Source organism: Ruditapes philippinarum, unplaced genomic scaffold (genome assembly GCF_026571515.1).
Source record: "Ruditapes philippinarum isolate M1 unplaced genomic scaffold, ASM2657151v2 ctg6170_1_1_1_1, whole genome shotgun sequence".
NCBI classification, from domain to species: domain Eukaryota; kingdom Metazoa; phylum Mollusca; class Bivalvia; order Venerida; family Veneridae; genus Ruditapes; species Ruditapes philippinarum.
The window spans coordinates 21803-35935 of NW_026866193.1; the positions used below are offsets into that span (position 1 = coordinate 21803).

The 14133-nt window shown below is 31.1% G+C and overlaps 1 protein-coding gene across 1 annotated transcript; it reads right to left on the reverse strand.

The window, feature by feature from the left end:
* Positions 1–633: 633 nt before the first annotated feature.
* On the reverse strand, positions 634–13879 carry LOC132731640 (interferon-induced protein 44-like; the record flags this gene model as incomplete). Its single annotated transcript, XM_060717855.1, has 4 exons — positions 13841–13879; positions 9749–9804; positions 4763–4972; positions 634–765 (listed from the first exon to the last, which is right to left on the reverse strand). Coding segments are annotated over exons 1-4 (408 nt in total), but the record flags the coding sequence as incomplete, so codon positions are not given.
* Positions 13880–14133: the final 254 nt, after the last annotated feature.

Genomic DNA, 14133 nt, shown 5'->3' on the forward strand with positions numbered 1-14133 from the left:
TGAAAATGTTGCAGGCTCGGTTTGATTGAGCCTGTTAATGGACGATACTGTCAAGTGCAAGTTACCGTCCACACCCCCTAGCACCGGCAAAAGCAGAATTCAACATTTAACATGAAGTGGAACAATTTTGAATTTTGATACATCCGCAGATGTGTTCATATGGCGGTTATCATGGAACCTTCAATGTGACACGTAAGTGCCATTCCATGAAAAGCGGCATTTGGTCCCCAAGTTAAAAAATGCGTTTGCCCTAAACGAGAAAACAATGGGCGGATCTAAATAAAATGAAATTTTGAAAGGGGATCAGAGGTTACGAAGCCTGCATATCACAGATAAGACGTCAAAACCCTCTCCTGTTAAACATTTTAACACCTCATTTTACTTACAACATTTGATTTAATTCTGTAATTGCAATTCATTGTACCTGCATTTAACTCCCGACTTATATTTACAAGACTATAATAAATATCTTCTGCAATGCATGTAAAATAAAGATTGAAAAGGGCCCTTAAGAGGAATTTGTAAGACAATCTATGTCAAATTTGGGATAAGTTTACTTTTGTTGTCATTGCTCTTAATGAATTAAACCTTTCCCATATTTTCAATCCGTTTAACCAATATTCTTCTACTTACGTCATATCCTTCTTTAACATTTCCACGAAGAACTCTCGTCATCATCTCTGTGTTGAATCCTTCGGTCTCCATAAGTCCGGCAGTATCGTAAAACCTCAGATTATCAAATGAACCACCTGAGTACGACTTAAACTGTTAAATACAAATATCAATACTTAAATTCTATTTTTATGTTCCTTTGGTTTCCATTTTTATATAATTTTGCTAGCGAGTAATGAGGATTAACAACGATCGCTAATTAAAACCATTTATTATAAAATACCATTTACAAAAATTAAATTCTAACATACAGATCTATATTATTACGTTAATATTCAGTTGTGAATTTAAATTCATTTTGTTAAAAGCAATCAGAAAAAAGCAGTGTAGTGAATTGATTAACTATGTTAATGAGAAAATATCAATCATGCGCGCATCTAAAAAACCTAAAGTGTCGTTTGGGAACGATAACGATAGAAGGCTTATACATGTATTTCCCAATTCAAAAAGTTACTTTTCTATGACCTTCGTGCGTATACAAGTACTCTTAACATGATAACACCATCTTATATTATTTATAAGCATTTGCATATGAATGACAGCGACTTAATTGAATTTCCATTGACCAAACAAGTAAATAATTAATTGGATTGTTCTTAGCACTTACTGTTGAAAATATCAAATTACCGTACCGTGGAAAAAATAGCTTCTTTCTAAAACGGGACAGAATCTACCGCTTATTATGTATTTTCCAGCTGAGAGAGTACATGTACATGTTTTACAGAACTTGAAAATCACGAATAACAAGACATTGCATAGTAAGTGCACGTATTAGAAATAGATAAGAATTGTATAAAAAAGTAAGAAGAAAACGTACTTGAGTAGAACCACTGACTTCCCATATGCTGGATATCAAAATCAAAGTCCCCGTTGAAATTCGAACCGAAAGCTTTGAGGCAAGTGTTTTGGAGACAACGGCCTAAAGCACTCGACCACGGACGACCTCTTGTGTTACCAAGGGTGTATGGAGTAAAATGAAACACTATGGTCGGTGCAAACTGAAAAGCGTTTGATTTATCCCGACATACTATTAAAATGTTAAACTGTAAAGTTAAACTTATAGGAACGTATTTATAGAATTATGATATGCTCATATCCTAAAAAATTACGATTTATATAAGTCAAAATTTTAAAACTATGATTTGCTTATTTGGTACTTGGATAAAACTTTTCTTGTGTGTTCGTTTTGCTTAAAGCTCAATTTAAAATTTTATATTGTTAGGATGTATTTTACCTATGTCCTGACTGTTGTTAAATGTGTGCCATATTTTTTTCTAAACCAAAAGTACTGTTTACATCTACACTCTTGACATAATCATTCTTAAATATTTTATATACTATATATTTCCTTTTGTGCTATATATTTCTGAAATTATATTAAACTATAGAATCTTATAATGATTTTACATCATGTTCTTATGTATGGACTGGCAGATGCGTTGTGTCCTGAGGCTGACCATGAGTAATCGGCAAAGAATTTAGATTCTCAAGCATTATTTTAATAATCGTCCTTTTAAACATGCTTTTACTAACAGTGTCATTTCTAGCAAACAGAGATTCATTTATGACCTTTTTATGCTATGATCTTATTTTCATTAGAGATCAACGACCTTGAGAAATGCTTTTACTTTTACATTACAAAATTACATTTCCTCTTGAATGAAAGTTATTATCTTGATAAAAAGTTTAGTTTATTTACGAATTAAAATAAGTATACCGATTTAGTTTTAAAAACTAGTTAAGAAACTCACTAATTATATAACTGTAGCAAACATATCAAACGTTTACAAAGACAGGTTTTTCTTCATTTGATGCCATCACCCTGTGGTAAACATTTTACCATTTTTGCCGCCCTGACATTCAAGTTAAACATGTGTTTTTAATAATTTGAGGCGTATTCAGACATTTATATAAACGATGTTCTGTGACAGGCAGTAAGATATCAGCGTTTCAACTACTGTAACAACATCATAAAACTGAATTGTGATAACATTACTATTGAAGACTGAAACTGGAAACTGATCGTTTTTTGTTGTTGTTTTTTCTATACATAGGTGCCATTTTTCCTTGTTGATCTTGTTTATCATATTTCATCATAAATGGTTCAAGAAGTACATTGCTATGATTTTACAGAATTTTTTGAACATGTACTTAAACTTTTTATGAAACTCGATATGAAAATGTAATGACAAACTATTTAAAAGTAATCATTTAATTTTTTTTCTAAACAATAATTGGATTAAATTAATTACTATTCTTAGAAATATTAATTGTAACTATACTTGCAAATTTAGTTGTAATCCTGTTAAAACAATTTCATTTAAATTGTAATAATTTATTTATTGATTACTTTTCACAATAATTGATTTTAAGCATCTGCAGAAATATGAATGAACAATTATCTTGTCCTTAAAGTTCTTCACTGTGTTTTTTCTCTTTTGAACGAGGATACATGTCTTTATCTAACTAAAGGTTTGGTAACTTTATATTCCATTAACTCAAGACTAATTTAATACAGCTACGCCGAAGGATTATCCTAACAAAAGAAATAAATAGTTCATTTTATTTGACAATATTTTTGATATTATTCCAAATAATGTTCATTCCGATATGAGTGGTTATTAATGGATGTTGTTGTTATTATTATGATAACAACAGACTAGGAATGGTCCTCGTTTCAGAAGAGAAGTAATTGCACGACGTCCTTTTCCTTTAATGAGAGCGTTACGGGTTTCGTGTTGCAAATCTAAGAGGAATAATTAAACTACAATATTTTATATTTTTTAAACGTCGTAATATATTTTTACGTTAACTCATTAATTTTAATCAATGTCTGTCTAAAATATTTATCAATAAAAATATTTAAACATCATACGAGGGTTTTGATCGATTAGCGAAAGAAACGACCGATGAAAAAAGACGAAACACTCATAAAATCTATGTAAACACAGCAGAGGGAAACAGTTCAGACGAGGACGACAGGTAGTTTTAAAATTGCATCCATTCCTTCCATAATCGAAATATTATTTTATCATGGAATTGAAGAACAAACATCAAATGATGTAACAGACAAAATAAGAGCCGAGCCGGGCGTATTGATAATGACACGAAAATTAATTTTTATTGGAAAACTGTTTAAATTTCCCTCGATCTCCCTCTTAAATCTTTGTAAGGTTACATAACATTTTACGCTTCCTCCCCAGTCCGCAGATGTCATTATCGTTTTTGTTACATTATATATTTTGCAATTTATGCTGACATAATAAAAGATATTTTTCGTCATGGATCCATTTTCTAGAGTTTTAAACATTGCGATACTGACAAGAATTTATTGGGGAAGAACTATTTGATAAGGATGTGTCGAATTGCTAACCCAAATAATTTTGCATTCGGAACAGTGTTTTTATTACGAAACTTATTACAAAAACAAAATAAAAAAGACAAAACATGACAATACAAACGATTGATAGTGGACGAGTTTCTAAAGTGAGAAGAACTTAAAGTATGATTTATTGAACTGATTACAGACTGGCAATAAAGGATCATTTCAATATAAATAAGTCGTTGCATTTCGAAAAATTGTAAGAAATTTATTTGGATTCCATTCTGGAAAAAAGAAAACCCATTTCTACTTGATTTTCTTGTTTCGTATTTTGGTCTCATCATTTTGAAGTTCTGCACCACAATTAACTTCTGCTTAGTAGCCAAAATGTAACTTATTGAAGATTAAGCTATGCTAAATAATTATGTTCATTTTACTAACATGATACGTGCTTTACCGGGTTAATCAAACGATAATAATAATAATAATAATAATGACTTTATTTAAAGAGGCAACATAGTTAGGCAAGCCCAGTCTTCCCTATGAGCCTCTATAAATAAAGCTACGATATAAACTTTAGAAACGCGCCGTAAAGAAATATAAATTTTCCTTCAAAGAAAACTAGACAATTAAAAAAAATCCTCAATAATTCCCGATCGTAGAGTTTTTTTATCTTGAGCGACCTCGTATTATTATTTCATATCCGGCAAAAGTTCTATTCCATTAGGGATAGGACAGACTTTAATTATTCTTTGATTAAAGTAATACCTTTCGTGTAATGCTTCCGATGTTTAATCCGCCTGTGAAAGCACTATTAAGATATTTCCCTTTTGATATACTTATTACAGAGTTGATAAAGGATGACTTCCCCGCTCCGCAAGGACCAAGTAGTAAGAAATTCCATTTTCCGCTCCCATTCTCCTGAATATATGTGCTTATCTTTACACGTTTAATTTCGTCAATAAGCTTTTCACTTTGCTGCAAAAGCAAAACAAATTTCTGTCAGTTGTCTAAAGTCATTATAACAGACATTAACAAGAAGTTCGTTCTATCAAATCATTATAGTAAATAGAAACCATTATAGATAATTATAAGTGTAATGAGCAAACTAAGTTTAAGTCTCAACATTTTTTTCTTCAATTTGTCCCCCTAAATAAAGCACTGCATTGAAGGCGCAAATTAGTATAATATAGATAATATCCAGGAAATGTTTAACTTTAGGTGCAACACACTGATGCCATAGACATTTAAAGACCTTTAAATCAGAATAATTTTGTTACATGAAATGGCATGCTTTTTGTTGCCAAATATACGTATTTAAACCAGATACCGGTTACTCTGTTAAACATTTTTTAAATTATGCCCATGCAATACAAGGTTTTAGGGTTTTTCCTCTGTGAAATACTGAGCACACACTTTTAAGTTTAGCCACAAAGCATGGAAAGAAAGGAAAATAACTTTTATTCGATGAATCATTGAATAAGCATTTCAAAAATATAACATTAAGGGAAGCGGTGGTTAAGGTGTCTGTCTTTCAACCCAGGGATCATGGGTTCGAGCTCTAATCGGGTAACGACCATGTTTCTTTAAATCACTGTCTAACACAATAATTGTAACGAAGTAATCATATATAATTTAATAGATAATATATCTTATTTAGGAGTAATGCTGTGTGCAATAATGATAACTCTACCCTTTATAATTTTTGAGTAAAAAACTGTTATTGCCTTTTGTAATTTATCATACTTTTGTCCGCAGCTTATCCCAAAAAGTGTTAAAGGTATCAACTTGAAACTTCATAGGTGGATAGATCTTATTAAGGAGGAGTGCAGCACGCAAGAATGATAACCTACCCTGCGTTATTTTTCAGTTTTTGCCCTTTGTTATTTTTTATGCTTATTTTTTTTCCAGACCATAACTCAAAAAGCCTTTAAAATATCAACATGAAACTTCATAGGTGGATAGATCTCACTCAGGAGGTGTGCAGTGCACAAGAATTATAACACTACCCTTTATAATTTTGAGTTATTGCCATTTGATATTTTTAATACTTATGTGGAGTATAACTCAAAAAATCTTTAAGAGTCAACATGAAACTTCATTGGTGGATAGATCTTATTGAGGAGGAATGATGTGCACAAGAATGATATCTCTACCCTATATAATTTTTGAGTTATTGCCCTTCTTTATTTTTCATAACTTTTGTCAGGAGTTTATCTCAAAAAGTATTACAGGTAACAACTTGAAACTTCAAAGGTGGATAATTCTCATTGAGGAGGGGTGCAGCGCACAAGAATAATAACGCTACCCTGCATATTTTTTTCAGTTTTTGCCCTTTGTTATTTTTCATGCTTATTTTTTGTCCAGACAGTAACTCATTAAGTATTTACTATTTAAGGTATTCACTTGAAACTAAAAAAAAACTAGGTGGCTTAACTGTGAGAAGTGGAGTGAGCAATAACTGTACAAGGCTTCATTTTAACAGAAGTTAAGAAATCTTATTTAATTTAATTTTTGGCAGTCATACTATCAAATCTTATATGTTTAACTGTAAGCAACATATATTGCACAACATACAAACAAATCATATGAAGTGAATGAAGAAGACGAAGTGTCATAACTTTAGGTGTATATTACGTATATAATGATGGGGAAGAATAATTGGTATCATATTTCGAATCAATATTACGCCATTATACCCGGCTGATTTATTTATTGATGTACATAATCATTGATTGCATTCTAATAACATAAATATAATAAACGAAGATAAAAATTCAGTCACTGCCACTCAATACCAGTATTCATTTTAAATCAAATCAATTTCCCCTGACAAACAATCCACGAACACATGAAGACATACGACGATCTTTGAAAAAAAAACTGATTTCTCTATCACTAATCCATTGAAAAGAATGTATGACAAAACTTTAAACGGAGTTATGTTTTTTTTTTCTAAAAACGTGATACCTTTCAGTATACTTTTGAAATGCGTTTCTCTTCTACAGAAAAGCAACATGAAAGTAGATGAGAAACAACAACAAATGAATATCTTGTATAAACGCCAAATAACCCGCACTGATAAAACCTTCTTTGTTCTTTTACTAAATAAAATTAAAACAATCAATCATAATCATACTATTTATGATTGAACAATTTTGACTATGTGAGGTAACAGCGTTATTTCATTTATTCGTCTTGTCTATGCTTAATATCCTTTCCGCGACAGTAACGTATTTAAACGTATCGTTTTTTCGTTTCTCCAAAAACCGACCCTATTTTACGAAAGAACACCCAAAACGTTATAAAACGTGTCAAAATTTTCGATTCTCAAAAGCGGATGTTGTTTTGTCGTAGGAAACCCGGCAATATTTTCATCATATTATTTTGCATTAGCTACTTTCAAAGCATTTTTCAAAAGATGGTAAATAAAATAAATGTTTTAAGAAACACGTTTTTTTATAAGTACTATGTAATTTTTATAAAAATCGGTTTAAGAGCGTCACTGATCGTTTTTTAATCATATTATTGGATAATAGAATTGGTAATTTAGTTCAAATCAATATAAGGTAAAGTAAGCTACAAATACTAACTTATTTCAACCATGCGTTTTTCCATTTAACTAATAAAAAGGCTTTTAAAACATGTTTTACCTTATAGAAGATATGTTTGTCTTAATTATAAAAACCTAATTTATGACATTTTTCTAAAGACAAGATGATTAATTATTGCTAATTAGATTAATCAGTTTTACTTCAGCCATTGAACGGTAACTTCTCATTTACGGTTTTACACGTAGTGGATATCATATATACCTATACCGCATAATGACCCATAACATACTAAAACGTATTTTTGTCAAAATGTGCGTTTATGATTATTTGAGATTTTTATTTCACAGCAAACAAACACCTATCCCAATAACGTAAGTTTTCAATATTATACGATGGACAACCATATCGTTGAAATACGGTATATTCCTCGTTCGCAAGAAAGTCTAAACCGTATTTATGCGTAAGATTTATCAGAAATTACGGTTTATAAGACTTTACTTAATTCTTTTAGGCTGATTTCCGTTTCAGTTTTTAAGACTGTTGAAAAAACACACGTTTTATAACGTTTCGGGTTTCCTTCATTAATTCAGACCCCGCTTTTAGGGTTTGAAAGAATGTGCACGTTTTAAAATGTTACGGGTGGCCGTCCGAAAAAGAGGGTCGGTCGTGGAACGGATAAGGGTCCAGCAGCCCTTTCAGGCACTACGGGTCCGGAGCCCGGGGAGAGATAATAATTTTTATATACGGTGGTAACATAATTGATCTAGACTCAGTTATTCACTGAATGTTTCCTATTAATGATCTAGTTATTTCCATTTAAGAATAAACGACAGGCCAATGAGACCATAATATGCAATACATTGATGTAAAATGTGTGTTGCTACCTAAATAAGCGGGCGGGAAAGGTATAATGACATTATCCACACGGAAAGCAATGGGCTGCGAAAGAAATGTTTCGTATCTGCGTCTCAAACATGCGTATAAATTAGACAAGTTTACTCCGTCCAGTTCTCAAACTCAGCTATAAAATGTTTCTTCCTTATAATTTTGCAATGTCAAATATCTAAATATTTGAATACAATGATTACAACCTGGTTATGTTCTTCATATGTTTTGATCTGATATTCCAATGTCTACTTTGGATGCATTCTCTTATTTATAAGTCGTTAAATGAAATTCGACATACATATATTTAACAAAGGTTAAATGTTTCTTAAAACTTTTTGTGTCGAAATTGATATATAACAATTTAAATTATTATAGTTTTTTTTTTCCAAAATAAATACTTTACGTTTCATTTCAAACAAGAGTGATCCAAAAAACCTACTTTAAAAAAAAATACATAAAACAACAAAACTTATACCCATCCTTAAATTCAGAAGAATGTGAAAATGTGTAACACCTAATTACGTGTACGTTTTAAACTTCCTTTAAAACATTATTTTTATCTGGTGTTATACACATTTATACAAGCATGTTGTTTTACTTTAAGAGTCTACATCTAATTTGTTAGTATTAAATGTCTTTTGTTTTAACATATTATGTAATAATTTATGGTAGTTTCCATTTTTCTCTTTGTAGTTCAGTTCACATTCGTATTAAAAAAGATGCTTTATCTGCTTATTCTTATAACAATATTTTTTCCAAAGAAATTGACTAAACAAATAATATGAAAAAAAACGTATATTGTAACTTTGTATTTGCATTGGGAAACGAACTAACTTAGAAAACACGCATTGAAATAAATACATAAATAAAGTAAGTAAATAAAAATAAATGAAAAAATAAATAAATATATTAATTAAGATAAATGAAAAAGTAAATAAATTAAATTAAAATAAATACATAAATAAATTAAAATAAATGAATGAATAAATAAATTAAAATAAATAAAAAAATAAATTAAACTTACTTTTAATTGTTCTTATGCTCAATGACCGGTACATCAAGTTATAAATGCATCTGGCGAATGATTCTATCATTTCAACAGAAGACGATTTATCTATCATTCCCTCGCCGTCTTTGACCATAAGATAATGATCAACTTTGTGAAATTATTTCACTCTAATTGTAAAAATAAAGTGTACCCCTTTCTTAAAACTTTTCACACACATGTAAAAGCATGAAAATAATCTAATTAACAAAATATATAAATCTCGCAAAAAGAGGCAAATGGTTGAATGACTAGAAATTTTCTTACGTTTTTGTCGAAAGTTGCTTCGCCATTCTTGTAAGGCTTTTCGAGAAGTGACTTTTCTATAAAACACAAAACAGCTCAGAAAACATTTTTGAAAAGTTTTAATTTAGTATTTGTCTACCTTTTTCTATAATATGTATTCCGAGACGCCGTGTGAATATTATTCTCATATCAATATAAGTTAACAGCAAACAAAATATATTGTACATAGTTTGACTTATAGCAAAAAAAAAATCACCTGAAAAATCATACTTCCTATTATTCATGAAGGAAAAAATCTTATGTTCTATTTCTTGTCTTTAAAATTTAAAAAAAAATAAAAATTTAAACCAGTTTTTGTTAAAACCCGTTTTACAGGGCCCGGATTTTTTAAAACCCTAAAATAAACTTGACTCAAACCACTATCATTAGAAATTTAAAACTTAAAATTTTAAATTTCCCAAAACTTGGGGATAGCCCACATCTTTTGGGGGGGCTTTACTGTACGTCCACTTCTGGAATAAGAATAAACGGTTTATTCGCAAAAGATGCATTTAAGTTTTGCTAGTTCCCAAACACATTGAATAGAAGAAACTGTAGGACAAGTGCTTTTCGTGTGGATACCCTATGGTCTCGTAGTGAAGAACTATGTCCCAACTTTCAGCGAAAACTGGTGGTTCTCTTTAGTCAGGAAGGGCACTATGATGCATCAATACGAGCTTTTATGACTACTGTATCATTGTTTTGGATGTCTCATTTTGACGCCCCAATCATAGCGAAAGGACTTAGAAATAATAGGTAGAAATAATAGGTCAATTTTCTCAATATGCCGACAACTTCAGTATGAACTGTTTTAAAATTATTTTACATTTTTCAGGTAAAATATGATCGTTTTCTTGGAAGGTTGACAGGTGTGTGTGCAATGATTTAATTTTTTTGTTTAAGTCATGAAGAAAGAATATTTTAACTAACGGTCTATGAACGATCAGATGAAAATGTGACTAATGAGTGCGGTCAATGAAGGGGCTCTCGAAGGAAGGGAGGGGTGGTGGTCGGCGACTGATACTTATTGCAAACGGCGATAAACAGCATCTTAGGCACTCACAAAATAAACAACGGAATAACTGTGCGAAAGGTTCAGACAAAGAAATAATCCCTAATTAAAAGTTGTTATAAGTGCCCCAGCTGATCAGCGTACATAAAATTAGTCTTCGATAATTTTTAATATGATGAGGACAAGTAACAAAACAATCACCAACAAAGGGCAAATGACATAACAGAGACGATGAGAATCATAAAAGGTTGTAAAATGATATTTGTAACTTGCAATGATAAAATTTGGTCGTCAGTTGCACTAAAAAGAGCTGCATATTACGTAATGAACAACTCGCAGAGTGGGGCTTTAGACATACATCTTGTCTCGGTGAGTTAGATAATAGCCTTTTGAAATAAAATATCATATCTTGAACAAATGCAGAGGAAAACATATAAACCATGAAAAGTTTATTAACGTATATCGTCTATACTTAAACGTTTTAATCCTCAAAACGCCAAAGTACAAAAAATATAATGCTGTTAATCATTTCTCGTAAATTCGTTTAATGTAAAGCTGAATTCATTGACTTACTAACATGCACCTATTAATCTGTAAGGACATACATGAAAAAAGCGAGTGCTAATACGATTTAAGGGATACTCAGGCAAAGATATGACAAAATATTAAATTTACCATATTTACTTTTCTTACGCTAAAATGAAGTTTTTAAAAGTGATTAAAACTCCAAGCATGTTTTTTTAATGTATAAAATACTACACCGTATTACCGGCGGCAGTGATGGCAGATCACTGCAGTGATGGCAGATATCTGAGTATTATCGATCGATACAGGTAGGTTATTAATTTGGTTGGTTTAATTATATTACACAAATACGGCCCATTTCATTGCTTATAAAACTATTGTCCATTGAATGGAGATACTGTAGGTAATTTGGACTCGTTTTTTTTTCCTGTTTTAAGACTATTTGTTGAGCAGGTTTAAAGTGACAGCCTCGAAAAAATACGGTCAAAAAAAATGTCTGTTTTTCTGTTCAAAATATCTCAAGTTTTAAGTAAATGCAGGATTTCTTATTATCAATATAGACGTTCATCAATTGGTCCACGCAAGCTAAATATCTACCCTGTGAGTCTTTTCTTGAAAGTTTTACAGACGCTCAATCTTGTCCGTCGAAGAAAAAAATGCTGCCGTTGTAGGCAGATACATATTATAAATGCTGCCGTCGATTGACAGAAATACCATGAAAGTGAGCCCGCTAACATTCTGACAGAAAATCAAGTTCAATACTTTTATCAATTCTTCTTTTCTTTGCGTCCTTTTAGTCGGAATTGACACGTTAAACTATCAATTCTTAATATTTTTCTCAAAGTAGAAAAGTTATTAATGCGGTATGTGCATCGAAAAAAGCTTTTTAGCAACATGCCAGTTTACAATACAAAAAGTGATTGATTTAGTACGACAAAATTACACTATAAAATAGAGAAATGAAACATTGAAAAAACTTCATTTTTCTATATTCATGCATGTGTGCTTGATCTGTTGTGTCTGTCAGTTACATGCATACAATACTATATGAATCTTAAGTTTAGCCAGCGCACTTTTCCCTTTTTAAGATATAACGCCAATTGCATATTACAGTTAAGTGGATATTCATTTTGCTAAGCATATGACATTATTTTCTCGATAATAATGTTCATCGCTTTATGACAAATTAAAGGCTTGAAATTTACTTAAATCGGCGCAGATTATAAGTTATTAAATTGATGTAATAAAGGGGAGACTATTAACCTCGCAACTGGCATCGTGTATTATAAAACAATGTATGTTAATCGGGGTCCAAAATGGAAAGATAATATTATTGATATTTCAAATATTTCCTATATAATCAACTTTGATTTTCTGTCAGAATGTAAGCCACTTTCATGGTATTTCTGTCATCGACGGCAGCCATTTTATAATATGTATCTGCCTACACACGCAGCATTTTTTCTTCGACCGGACACAAGATTGAGCGTCTTGTAAAACTTTCAAGAAAAGACTCACGTGGTAGAATATTTTAGCTTGCGTGACCCCCAATTGATGAACGTCTATATTGATAACAGGGGAAATCCTGCCCATTTACTTTTTTAAACTTGAGATATTGTTAACAGAAAACAGACAAATTTTTTACGGATTTTTTTCGAGGCTGTCCACTTTTTTAATCTGCTCAAAATAGTCTTAAAAAACAGGAAAAAAACGAGTCCAAAATTACCTTACAGTATCTCCATTCAATGGACAATATTTATAGCAATGAAATGGGCCGTATTGGTGTAATATAATTAAACCTACCAAATTTATAACCTACCTGTATCGATCGGTAATTTTCAGATATCTGCCATCACTGCAGTGATCTGCCATCACTGCCGCCGGTAATACGGTGTGAATACTATATAATGTGAGTTGAAAACGTAAATAAGTTGACATATGTTGAACGAAATGACGACGCAGACAGACCTAACGAGTAGTTTAAAAACAAGTCATTAAACAACTACAATCCCTAGAAGTTTAAAAAAAATATTGTAAGATTTAAACAAGCCTAAGTCGCTCATTTGACAGGTTCGTTTACGTTTTTATAGTTCACGGTGATAACTATGGTGAAATCTAAATGTTCTAACCTGACCCGCGTGGGTCAGTTTAAGAAAGCAACATTTTCTTTATATGGAGAAAAATTTTCTTCCCTAGACTTCTTAGTCTATTCTTTTCGATGTCATTAATAGAATATTGGAAAGAAAATTAAAATCTAAAATATGAAAATTTTGCCTGTGTCTCCCTTTAAGATCAATCACATACAAATTATTTTAAAAATTGGACGTTCGTATGAAATAGAAAAATAATAGTTCAGACGTTGTCGTATTTCGAGCAATCCTAAAATATTTTTCGTGACTAACATACCAAAACAACAAAATAAATACTTGTATTTAATATTACTTGTACCGTACTTAAGGTACTCAATATCGCTCTTATCTTATAAAGTGAACAAGAATCGAAAACATAAATACTTAAAGCTATTAAGTAGAACTTACTGTTGCCCATGTCTAAAGCCTACTGTGTACCGACTTAAATCACAGTTGATATGAGCTATGATATCATTAATATATATTCATGACTATTTGCAAAATCATTTATACGGAAACCAAAACGTTTCATATTCGTATTTTCGGTTAACAAATAGACAAATATTACAAATCTAATCAATACTTAATAAAAATGAGCCTTTAACGGTAGCAGTTACAAAATTCATCAGTTAATATACACATTCTTCTCAGAGATCATTCGGAACTACCTCGGCTATTATCTATAATAACCTCGGAAACAC